This window comes from Loxodonta africana, chromosome 7 (genome assembly GCF_030014295.1).
Source record: "Loxodonta africana isolate mLoxAfr1 chromosome 7, mLoxAfr1.hap2, whole genome shotgun sequence".
Lineage (NCBI taxonomy): Eukaryota > Metazoa > Chordata > Mammalia > Proboscidea > Elephantidae > Loxodonta > Loxodonta africana.
The window spans coordinates 2,963,561-2,975,960 of NC_087348.1; the positions used below are offsets into that span (position 1 = coordinate 2,963,561).

At 62.6% G+C, this 12,400-nt stretch overlaps 1 protein-coding gene across 3 annotated transcripts in view; it reads left to right on the plus strand.

Moving 5' to 3' along the window:
• Nucleotides 1-8,098, plus strand: part of KCNQ1 (potassium voltage-gated channel subfamily Q member 1) — a 361,871-nt gene extending 353,773 nt beyond the window's left edge. For all 3 annotated transcript variants that reach the window (XM_064287583.1, XM_064287584.1, XM_064287585.1), the window contains exon 16: nucleotides 6,113-8,098. In XM_064287583.1, coding sequence (XP_064143653.1) covers nucleotides 6,113-6,328 — 216 coding nt within the window. In that variant the 3' untranslated portion in view covers nucleotides 6,329-8,098. The remainder of the gene's footprint in view (nucleotides 1-6,112) is intronic.
• The last annotated feature ends 4,302 nt before the right edge of the window (nucleotides 8,099-12,400 follow it).

Sequence of the window (12,400 nt, forward strand, 5' to 3'; positions counted from 1 at the left end):
TCAGGTTCCATCTCTTGTAGTCCTGATTAGAATGGTTGGTAGTGAGCCGGGCACCGTCTAGTTCTTCCCAACATATCTTTTTGGAGAGACACATTCAACCCATAACACACACCATATGTCCTGTTCTGGTGTTTTCCATGTATTAATTCATTCCATCTTCACGATATCCCATTGAGAGAGATGCTACTATTATACCCATTTTCCAGATGGGGAAACTGAGGTTCAAAGAGGAGAAGTGACCTACCTGAGGTCACCTAGCCAGGTAGCGGCAGAGGCAGGACCCCAGGTCTGCCACTGCTCCACACACACGTGCAGCTCACGCAAACACATGTCCCCAAACCCAGCCCTCGCCACGGATGCCCCTTCATACGGCCCACGTACACTCACACCTGGCCCTGCAGTGGCCCCAGTACCTGGCTGCCCTAGGGACGACGGTAAAACTTCAGCAGCTAGAAGCATGGCTGATTTTTCTCCAAGAGCTGAGGCACTAAAGCAAAGTCATAAACGAGATTACACCAGCTCCTGCCACAGGTCACGGCGCTGTGAGCGCTGTCGTCTACCTCCACTCCTACCCAGCTCCCAAGACCGTCCCACGCGCCAGGCCAACCCACAGTCTGATCTGTAGATGTCGTTCCCATACTCTCGCTGTGGGGGGAGGGCACACCCCAGCTGGAAGACATTCCAGGCCTAGCGCCAGGGCAGGACCTCCCAGGACAGACAGACGGTGTGCTCCCGGCAGATGGGCACCTGGCACCCCATCCCCACCACAGGGGGTTTCCCAAGGGCGCTGGAGTTGGGGTGCTGGGTGGGGCAGCATCTGCCATCTGTACCCATTCCGCCAACATGCCACACTGGGACAAGCCATCAGACGGGCCCAGCTGGGTTCCAGTGGACAGACAATTCCAGAACGGGCAGGCAGACCCCCACAGGAGCCAGACCAGGGCAGGAAGGCGGTCTTGGCGGGATGACACAGGGACAGCTGAGGGTAGAGGATGCAGGCGGCAGGAACAGCAAGAGTAAAGGCCCCGGGGCAGGTGCGGGCCAGCACTGGGGCATCAGCAGAGGGGCCTGGAGTGAGGGAGGGGAGGGCAGGCCTGGAGGAGGGGGCATGAGCCCCTGACAGAGGGCCTGGGGTTTTCCTGTGAGGGATGCAGAAGCTGAGGGTTTGGACTAAGGCAGTGACGAGACCTGGTTGTGTTCTGGGAGGACCACCCTGCAGAAGCAGCCAGGGTGGCAGCGGCTGTGAAGCTGCTACAGTGGTCCCAGTGAGGAGTCTGGGCAGTGGGCAGGGGCTCCTAGGCCAGGGAGCAGAAAGCATTGGGTGAGCCACAGGCTTGGGGCCTGTTTTGAGTGGAAGGAGTGGGGTGGGTGTGGGGAGAGGTGGAGGAGAGCCCCTGACAGCACCCCTGGTGAGCCCCAGGCCGGGGCCTGAGAGGTCAGGACGTGGGGTCCCGGTGAGCCCCAGGCCAGGGCCTGGTGGGGTCAGCACGTGGGATCCTGGCCTGAGGGTAGGGCGCACGGGGCCAGGAGGCGGCAGATACAGGGACCTTACCTGCCCAGGACCTAGCAGACTGCAATATCCATGGGAACAGTGGGGCCACGTTGGCCACCCACCCACCTGCCCTGCAGGAAGGGGTTCTGAGCTGGCAGACACCGACGTGCCAGTATCTCCCCTTGGTGACACCCATGCCCTGCACATGGGCACTCAGCATCACCAACATGTGCCGAAGGGTATGGGGTCAGAGGGCCAACCTACCCCTCCTAGCTGCATCGTGAGGCGTGAGCACAGGAGGCGACCTGGGCATTTAGGCTGCTGTGATTGGAGAGGAGGCGATAGGTCCAGGGCAGCCCACCCACAGCCCACTCCTGCAGCCCCACCCCTGCCCCCCGCAGTGAGATGGGCAACAGTGGGGCTCTCAGAGGCAGGGGTGACAGAGATAAGATGTGGACACTCTGGGCACAGTACTGGGCACACAGTAGGTGCTCAATAAAGCCCCATAACTGCCCCCTCCCCAGGCCCCACCTTCTTCCCCTGGCGACCTGGAGGAACCGGTGGCCCTGAGGAGCAGGTCTCCCTTCCTTATTACCTGGGCAAGCCCTCTCCCGCCTTTAGGCCTCACATGCCTTGTGTGTAAAGTGGGACACCCCCCCGCCGGGTGTCACTGCATGCTCAGGTACCTGGTGCCGGGAGCCCCAGGACATACCAGCTCCACCCCACCTGTGGCCTGGGTAGGCATGTTGGGGGAGCTGTAAGGAGGCAGCATGGGACAGGGGATCGATACCCCTTCTGCAAAGTGGGGGTGCGTGCGGGGGCCGTGGTGTGGGTGGTGGTGAAACCCCTTGGAGCACGGGATAGGTTCAGAGACGGGCTTCGTAATCCCTGAGGAGGCCCCCAGCATGCCTGTGTGGAAGCAGCTGGGGCTTCCAGGTTCCCCCAACACCCAGCTGTCCACTTGCTGAAGTACCAGCCAGGACTGAACAGTGTGAGCATTGCCCTGAGGATGGCAGGCTGCCGTGGGAGGAAGGCCAGGTTGACCTTTGCCCTGTGACCCTACAGAGGGTTATGGGCTGGTCAAGAGGAGGCTCCACATCTAGATGCCCACAGCATGGCTCCCGGGGAGCTACCAGTCCCTGGGACTCCAGGCAAGGCCCACGGAGCCCCAGCTCCAGTGTCCCCAGCCCCAGTGTCCCCAGATCTGGTGTCCCCAGCTGCAGTGTCCCCAGGCCTGATGTCCCCAGCCCCAGTGTCCCCAGCCCCAGTGCTGTGACCCCAGGACCAGCCTCTCCTGCCAGCTCCTGACAATCTGGCCGAGAGAGCCTGAGGCGCCCCATGGCCCAGGGAGGGGCCTTCAAGTCCAGAACAGGATCAAGGCCGAGCAGGTTCTGCAAAAATTTCCCTTGAAAGATGCTTTTTCAAGATTTAAAAAAAAAAAAAAAATTCATAAGCACATCAAACAGAACTCCCTGTCGACCTGGGCTTGATCACCCGCTGCCCAGGCTCTCTGACTAGCTGTCACTCTCATTGCTTTTTTCTCTTCTGAGAGTCACATGTGTCCTCTTATAGGTATCCATTCTGTGAGTCCAGGCTGGCCACAAAGGCGCTGTTGTCTTCCTCGCCCTTTTAATCACTATCAAATTGCAAATAATGACTAGACCCAAGATCCCCAAAACTGATCCAACCCCACAGCTCACAGGAGCAGCCACCTTGGACCCTGGGGGTGGCGGCCCCTCCCCTGGGCACCTGCCTGGACAGGCGCACTGCCTGGCGCTGGCCGCACCATGGTGGGCGGTTGGCCGGGGCTGTGTCCTCCGGCCAGATGAGGTGGTCACTGGGCCCTCCAGGGCCCACTGCACACCAATAAATGAGCAAGGGCGGTGTACCCTAGGATTTGGGCTATGAGGTGGGGAAATGGGGTGATGCCATGAGCAGGCAGGTGAGAAGATCCTGCAGTTAGACCCTGCAGGCTGGGAGGACCCCACAGTTAGACCCTGCAGGCTGGGAGAACCCCACGGTTAGACCCTGCAGGCAGGCTGGGAGGACCCATGAGTGGGAGGTCCCCACAGGCAGCGGGGAGGTCTCCATAGGTGGGTGGGAGGGCCCCACAGTTAGAATCCAGGCTGGAAGGACCCATGGGTGGAAGGTCCCCACAGGAAGGAGGACCCCAGGGACAAGTGGGAGAACCCCACAGTTAGAATCCCACAAGTAGGCTGGAGGAATCGTGGGTGGGAGGACCCCAGGGCCGCGGGGAAGCTTCACAGAGGGGTAGGGCTGGGTAAGAGGACTCTCTCTCCTCCCGGGACCTGCTCTTCCTTTGTGGGTGGGTGAGGAGGAGTGAGGCCTGGGCCTTTGGACAAGCTCTGGGATTCTGGCCTGGATCCTAGCACACCCCTGGAGCCTCCCCAACTGCAGCCTGGCTAATGGGAACGGGTACCTGCGGCAACTGTGAGCAACCGTCACTCCCAGGGCAGCCCCAGACCAAGTCCCTTCACCAGCCACGTCCCCACCCCCTCTCTGCATTTCCACCCACTGCCCCGTTTCCACTCTTCCCAGGAAATACCACAGAGGCTTCCATTCTGTGAGTACATCAGGGCTCCACACGTGTGCAAGGGCCACGAAATTGAGAATCCACAAAGCCACCCAGCTCCCTCTGTGCTTTGTCTCGGGCTCCAGGTGATGCCAGAACAATCAATATCCAAGCTGGGGTTGTGCTTCAGAGCACTGGGACAGCAGCCGGGCCAACCTCAGTCCACCCAAGGTGGCCTCTGCCCTGGGTACCAGCCGGGGCCCAGCTGGGCTCTGTTCTCCACTCACAGGTCCTGGATCTGGGTTTCCCCATGTGAAGCCTGAAGGAGGAGGCCTGGGAGACCTCTGCCACACCCCCTGGGACTCCTGGGCCTGGTAGGGGGGAGGTGACACCCTAGGCCCGTGGCGGACACTGCACTGAGTCACCTTTATAGCTGACCCCCAAGCCATACTCTCCGAGAGGTGGCCTGTGTGCTGGCCAGGTCTCACCAGGTGTCATGGGGACTAGGGGAGAGAAGAAAAGAAAAAAAAAAAAGGGAGAGAAGGCAGCCTCTTTATCCAAGGACAGAGGGGCAGAAGGCCAGCCCAGCCCTCAGGGATGCCAAGCTGTCCTCTCCTACCCCCTCTCATACAACAGCCCGCAGTCCCACCCAATCCCCAACTTGGCACCACTTCCAGGCCCCCTCCTAGGGGCAGGGTCCTTCAGGCACCCCCAAACCCAAGGCAAACCTGGCTCCCTCACCTGGCCTTGGCCTGCCCCTGGAGCCACACCATGTCACCCCCACCAGGCCCACCACTCTGGGCCCCGACCAGGCCTGGCTCAAGGCTCCTCCCTCACTCCTCCCCGGCTGCACCGGCCTCCTGGCCCCACACAGGTCCTCCTCGAAACTCAGGACACCTGGTCACTATTCATCTGGGGTGTCTCTGTCCATCAGCAGCAACTATGCTGTCTGCATCTCAGGCCCTGTCCCGCCATCCCCTCCTGCTCCCAGGGGGAAGACACCCCCAGCACCTGGGGCCTGACCTGGCTATGGGTGTTCATTCATACAGGCCCCTGCTTTCCTGGCTGCATCTGCTAGGATGAAGGGGTGCCACACAGAGTGGGGGACATGGTGCCTTGGCAGGGGGCAGGAGCCCCAGGAGATGCAAACACAGCCTGGGTGGAGAGGCCCGCTTGGGCGTCCTTCTTGGGAGGGATGTGGCTGGCACCTCTCACCCGCCCAGGCAGGCCAGGCCTTGCCTCCTGGGTCCTATCTCTCTGGGAATCAGCTGTCCCGACACCCCCTTCTTGCTCCCTGCCCATGCCACCTGCTGACCCCAGCCCTGGGACACCTGGCTTCTCCCCCAGGCTTCCCAAATGCCACCCCAGCCTCCCTTGACCCCCGGAGGCCCCCATAGCCCGCCCCCGGAAGCCAAAGGTGGCGGCAAAGCCAAAGGCTGCAGGTCCCTGGTGGGGACCTGTCATACCCAAACCCCAGAGGGCCCTGGGGGGGTGGGCGAGAGGTAACCCGCAGTGTCCAGGCTCGAGCCACCAGGTCCCAGGGTAAGGACCAGCCAGCCCTACCCTGGTCCTTACCCAGGGGAAGGAGTGAGGTCCCCAGAGTAGGGGAGGAAGGGGGCCCCACCATGTCTACACAGGGGCACACACACACAGCACATCGTGGGAGCTGTAGGTGCACCCATGGACATGCATGCACACCCCACACATACAGGGATTCACGCACACAGGAGGTGGAGGTGACGCACACACACGCATGCACATCCCACACACGCATGCACATCCCACACACACATGCACGCCCCCACACACAGGGATTCATGCACACACAGCACACAGGGAAGGTGAAGGTGTACCCACACATGCATGCACACCCACCCATGCACGTAGGCTTGATCACGGGCAGGGCACAGATGGCAGGTGTCCGCGTGCACACAGACTTGTGCGCTGCCTGTACACAGCACATGTGTACCAAACACCTGGGGACGAACGCCTAGGCACATGCCTTCCCTGGGACCTGGGGGAGCCCCAGGCGCTGGCATGCCTGGATGCCCCACCCCACTCGACTCAGCTCTGCTCTGTGCTTGCAGGTGATGCAACTGGACCAGAGACTGGTGCTCATCACCGACCTGCTCCACCAGCTGCTTGCCCTCCACCCTGGAGGCCCCCCTGGTGGAGGCGGGGGCCAAGCAGCCCAGCCCGGTGGCGTCAGCTCCTTCAACCCTGAGCTCTTCCTGCCGAGCAACTCCCTGCCCACCTACGAACAGCTGACCGTGCCCCGCGGGGCTGCCGACGAGGGGTCCTGATGGGGGCTCAGGGCGGCCAGCAGGCCTGAGAGGGGAGCAGCAGAGGAGACCCCCGCCGCCCACCTCTCCCTCCGCAGGAGCACTCCCAACCTCCTAGAAGGCCCAAGGGAATAGCCCTGCTCTCCAAGGCCCTGGACACCTGGGGCCCGTGAGGCCACCTCTCCCACCCAGTGGGTCCTGGACCTTGCCTGGGGGGTAGGGGGCCTATCAGGTCTGAGCCCTAGCCCCTGTCCCTACGAACTTGCACGGTGGCCAGTACACGGTGGTGGGGGCCAGGCTGGGCTTCCCCAGGGCTGGGGGAACCTTGCTGGCCATGTGTGGCTGAGAAGCAGTGCAGGCCAAAAGCTCCAGGAGCTTTCAGAGGGAGACAGAGGGGCAGCCTGGGCAGGATCTGCAGGGTTGTTCTGGCCTCAAACCCAAGACCCAGGCACCCAGGGAGGAACAGGCAGGCAGGCCCATGCCCAACAAAGGCAGCCCACGATGAAGGCAGCCTCCCTGATCAGCGCCCTGGGCCTGGGCCTCAGCTCCTGGGCCTCTCTCAAGAGACGCTGACCTGGGGGCTGGATGCTGCTGCTTGAGCCACAGCCTCCCGGGAGGGTCAGACCCCACCCCATCTGCATGGCCGCATCACCGGGCTGGGTGCTGTGGAATGGGGTGGGCAGGGGAGGCGGCCTCTCCCAGCCATTCCGGAGAGGAGAGAAGGCCCCTGAGCCCCATGCTGCACGCAGCCGCCCCTCCTGCCTGGTCAGAGCAGCTGGACTGACACACTGACGCCAGCTCACGGCACTGTCCCCTCCCTCAGCGCCTGCCGGGCCACAGCAGGGCTGAAAGGGCATCACGGCGCCCACCCGGGACAGGGACCCTTCTGGGCGTCACACCTCACAGAAATCAGAGTGATCTTGTGGTGATTTGGAAGCTGAGTTTAATGAGTCTCACGGTGTGATTTTGATTAATTGTGCGGGCTTTTTCCTAATAAACATGGAGAATCACGGGTTTATCTCAGCAGCCACATTCGTCTGTTCCTGGGGGTTGAGCACGCTTTACAGACAACCCAGTTCAGCCTCTGCACCCCTGGGGCCACCCCCCACCCGCCTCAGAGTTCGCAAGGGCCTTCTGCCTCTGTCTCTTTGCATTTCTCTGTATCTCTATCTCTGTGTGTGTCTGTCTCTCATAGTCTCTGTCTTGCTCTCTGTCTTTATATTAGTGTGTATCTCTGTCATTGTCTCGCTGTTTCTGTGTGTCTCTCAGTCTCTTCCTCTCTGTGTCTCTGTCTCAGTCTTTCCATCTCTGTCTCTCCATCTCTCTCTCTCTCTCTTTCTGTCTCTTTGTCTCTGTCTCTCCCTCTCTCTGTCTCCATCTCTGTGTCTTTGTCTCTGTCCTTCTGCCTCTTCCTCTCTGTCTCTCCCTCCCCCCTCATCTCTCCCTCCCTCTGTCTCTCCTTCTCTGTCTCTGTCTCCTTCCTCTACCTCTCCCTCTCTGTCTCTTTCCCTCTCTCTGTCCGTCTCTCTGTCTGTCTCTCCCTCTCCCTCTCTCCATCTCTGTCTCTCCCTCTCTCTGTCTCTCCATCTCCCCCTCTCTCTGTCTCTCCCTGTTTCTGTCTCTCTGTCTCCTCCGGCATGCCCAGGCACACCGCATAGCATTTGACCATCTCTCAGTCCTCTGGAATCCTTCCCCCATCCTATCCTCTTTCCAAAGCCCCAGCCCCCGAATTCCCAGCCTTTGGGGTGGTAGGGGAGCATCTGAGGTTTCGAGGGACAGGGCTGTCCCCAGGCCCACACCAGAGGCAGCAGGGATCCAGCAGTGGGGAGGGGGATCCAGGTTGGTAGGTGGCGGCTAAGGCCAGTCCCCCCACCCCGCATCCAGCTCACACCTCCAGGGCCAGCCCCCCAAGGGACTTGGCATCTGGCCTGATGGGCTTAGTGGGGGCAGGGACAGGCACGGGGCCTCTGGGGTTCCCCCAGCCCTGCACCCACCTGGTGGGGCCTCCGGGGCTCCCCCAGCCCTGCACCCACCTGGTGGGGCCTCCGGGGCTCCCCCAGCCCTGCACCCACCTGGTGGGGCCTCCGGGGCTCCCCCAGCCCTGCACCCACCTGGTGGGGCCTCCGGGGCTCCCCCAGCCCTGCACCCACCTGATGGGGCCTCCGGGGCTCCCCTAGCCCTGCACCCACCTGATGGGGCCTCCGGGGTTTCCCCAGCCCCGCACCCCCGAGGGGGAGAGTTCCTGGAAAAGCAACCTTCTTGTTTCTGTGCTGAGTAAATATTTGTGGAAACCCTGGGAAGCGCTGCTGGAAAGCGGGGCTCCCTGTGGGCGCCCAGGCCCCCAGCCCCTGCCAGCAGCCCTCAGTGGGTACGGCCTCCACCAGCCGTTTTGTCTGCCACCGGCCGGCCTCGCACAGTGTCCCAGCGCCGCACTTCTGGACAGGCAGCTCGGAGACAGGCGCCATTGCCGCGCTCTGGGGTGTGAAATGCAATTTACCTGAAATAAAGCCCAATTATGGAATTAGCTAATTAAGGCCATGGAGGAGGCCTGGCCGCTCAGCCCGCGGCCGCAGGGGCGCGGGGACAGATGGCGGCCCAGCGGCCTTACCACCACATTCCTTCACTCGGCCCGCTGGCCGGCTTGCACAGCACACGACCATCTGGTGTGTGACACATCTTGTGTGCCCCCACAATGGCCCAGCAGACCTCTCGGGAGAGGGCCGTCGCCCCGGCAACGCAGCATGTGCAGCCCAGCCCCTCCGCCCGCCCGGCCCCTGCCTGGCCCTTTGTGGGCCTGGCCTGGACGCTGGGCAGCGCAGGGCTGACAATGTCCGTGAGCATTTTGTCCACAGCACCCGCCTTTGTCTCCAAATTGGGCTCCTTACTGAGGTCCTCAGTGCCCAGTGGACGCCAGCGCATCTGCTCGGGCGGCGGGTGGGACAGCCAGGGAAGGGGAGGCTGCGCCTGCCACCCGCTGCCTGGGGCGCCCACCTCCTCTGCCCACAGACCCTCACCGGTGGCCCCTGGGGGGAAGCCAGGCTCAAAGTAGCCGGCCCCACATGAAGCTGTCCAGCTCTGGTCCAGGGCCAGTGGGAGGTGGCCAGGGCAGGGCTAGCCCTTCTACCCCTTCCTGTGTAGTAATAGTGCCCCCCGACAGGAGTGGGGTGGGGCTAATGGAGAGACACCCTCAGCACACCATACACACACACAAAAAAACGAACCCACTATCGACGAGTAGATTCTGACTCATAGTGACTCCACAGGATGGAGTAGAACTGCCCCACAGGGTTTCCACTGACTCATAGTGACCCCACAGGACGGAGCAGAACTGCCCCACAGGGTTTCCAAGGAGTGGATTCGAGCACCACCAGGGCTCCCTTGGCACCCAGCAGGTGCATAATAAAGGCAGCCAGCTGCACCGCCTGGGAAGGCCTGGGCTCTGTTCACCACACCTGCCCTCTTGAATCCTCACAATGCCTGGCCACCACAGCCCATTTTCCCTGGAGCCAAAGTGAGCCCCCCAAACCTGAGAGGCTGCCCCGTTGGCCTCCCCAGGCTGGCTCTGCCCCACTGCCCAGGACCAGACTACTCACGCTGCCCCACAGTAGGCTGACCTGCCTGCAATCTCCCCCACACAGGGCCGTGCTCAAGACCTCCTGCTGGGGGTGGGGCTGTGCTGGGACCCTAAGGCCTCTTGGAGGCTGGAGCCTGCGGGAGATGCCAGTTACCTTGAAGAATAAAGACTTTCCTAGCTCTTGGGACATGGGCAGGCACCAGCAGGCAGGGCATCTGATGTCCCCACCCAGACCCCCGAGGGAGGGGTGCTGGCTGGGACAGGGTGTGGGGGAAGATTCTGAGAGCCCAGCCCGTGGGGGCCTGGTCACCTGGGGGATGGGGACTCCCTTCCAAACATGCAGCCAGGCCTGGACTGGGGGGGCCGTTCCCTCCCTCAGCAGGGCCTGCATCCCCACCCCATCTTGGCCGCCTCCTGACACTACCCTCGGGGCCCGGGTACCCCACCTTGCCATCCTTGGCCTCCCAGTGGCACGCTTTGCCCCCTACATTGTGGGAGATGAAGTCTGTGGCCAGGAGCCAGGGCCGCACCCTTACTGGGGCAGCTGGGGCAGCCAGAGCTGAACAAACAGAGCTAAAGCTTCGCTTGCCCTCAAGAGCCAGGACAGGCCGCCGGACACTGACCACTTCCACCTGGCCCTTTGTGACCCCATCACACGGTGCAGCCTCAGAGGGGCACAGAGATCCCCGCCATGTGGCTCAGGACCCCACAGGCCAGTGACCTCCGACCCCACAGCCGGTTGCTGTTGTTTCACCTGCTGAGAGGGTTGCCCTCTGCTCCAGAGGCCCGGCCTCGGTGGAGGGTGGGATGGGTGTCTGGGTGCTGGCCGAAGGCATTGGCCTGGAGAACAATCTCCCCTAAAGACGGGGTTCCGGCCAGTCATGGGACATACACGGCCACCTGCCCTGAGAGTCCAGCATGCTGGTGGGGTGGTGGGAGGGACCCGCAGGGGTCTCCCGAGCCCTGAGTCTGATTCTGTGACTCGGCCTTTCTCTCAACATGTGAGGTGTCCGGGGGCCAGGGGCTGCACCCTCAGCCCCCCACCCACGACGCCTAGTCAGGTGGGAGGCCAAAGAGGGAACTTGGTCCAGGACAGCCCTGCAGACCCCTCCCTCCTCCTGCCCTCAGAGCCCCCCAGCCTGCCATCCCAGCACCTCCCTCCTGTGTACCCAGAGCCAAGCCTGCCCTCCAACCCTGTGCCTGCCTCCTGTTGACATCACTCCCTCAGCCCAGGGCCCAGCTCAAAGCCACCTCTTTCCACAAGCTTTCCCTGACAGCCCCTGAGGACCCATCCCCCTCAGGTCCAGGGCAGGTCAAGCAGGTGGGGTCATTGTCCACAGACAGCAGCAGGGGGCTTGGGGCCCTGTCCTTGCGCCCACCGCCCACCCTGGGCACATGGAAGCTGTGTTCACAGGGGCAGGGCTCGGAGGGCCCTTCTTGCGGGCACTGGAGCCCCAGGCCCCATCCAAAGTCCCTCTCATCCTAGTGAGGACCCTGCTGCGGCCCCCTGAACACACCTCATGTACACCCACTGCTCTCACGGCCCCCTGTCCACTCGCCCTGGCTCCCGTGAGGCCATTAAGGCAGGCTCTATGAGAGGAAGGGGTCCCCTGCTCTGGTCACAGGGGGGACCCCTACCCAGAGATGTTGCATGGATCATCCGTGCACCAGCGGGCCATAGGCCTCTGATACCCCCCACCAACCTCTGGCCACCCTGCAGCCAGACCAGGTCACCCTGTGGTGGGAGCATCCCAAGATCCCAGGCAGACTCCTGGCGGTCCCCTCCCACTGAGCCCTGGGAGACCCTGGCTAGCACCTCCTGTGTGCCACTGTGGCAAGGTCCCTTCCTTCCACCCCCTCCATGCCTCCCGCTCACAGAGAAGAAATGAGCTCAGATGAGAGACCCATGCACCCAGCAGGTGGCCAGGCTCAGAGGGGTCTGAAGCCCGTGGTCTCTGCCCAGCAGACAGGGCAGAGCCCAGTCCCTCCAGGCTGAGCCTTCAGGCCTGGACACATCTGTCCATACCCAGTGCCATTTTGAGCCCCCCACCTGTCTGTGGGTCTGGAGGACAGCATGTCCAGCCCCCAGAGCCCTTGGAGGACCCAGCGAGGGGCTTCAGAGGCACCAGGCCTGGAGCAGGCCCAGGATGGGCTCCATGGAGAGACAGGTCTGCCCCATGCCTCTGTGGCCTCAAACTCCCAGCTCCTTCTGCTTGCTGGGTGAGGACCAGGTGCAGCAGGGAGGGAGGGGGCGCCAATGTCGGCACCACAGTGACTCCCACCTGCCCCGACTCTGGAAACCCCCCACCTCCTCCCTGCCCCCTCCACACCTTCCCTAGCTTTCCAGCCTGTAGGAAAACACCGGCCTGTGATCTTCCTGCAGCACCAGGAGCTGAACAACATCAAAGCAGAGGGGAGGGGGCTCAGAATCCACCAGCAGGCTCTGCGCCCTCCTGCTGCCCACAGCTTGGGAAGCCAGCAGCAGTGGGGGGCTTGGTGAGGCTGCACTCGGCCACCTG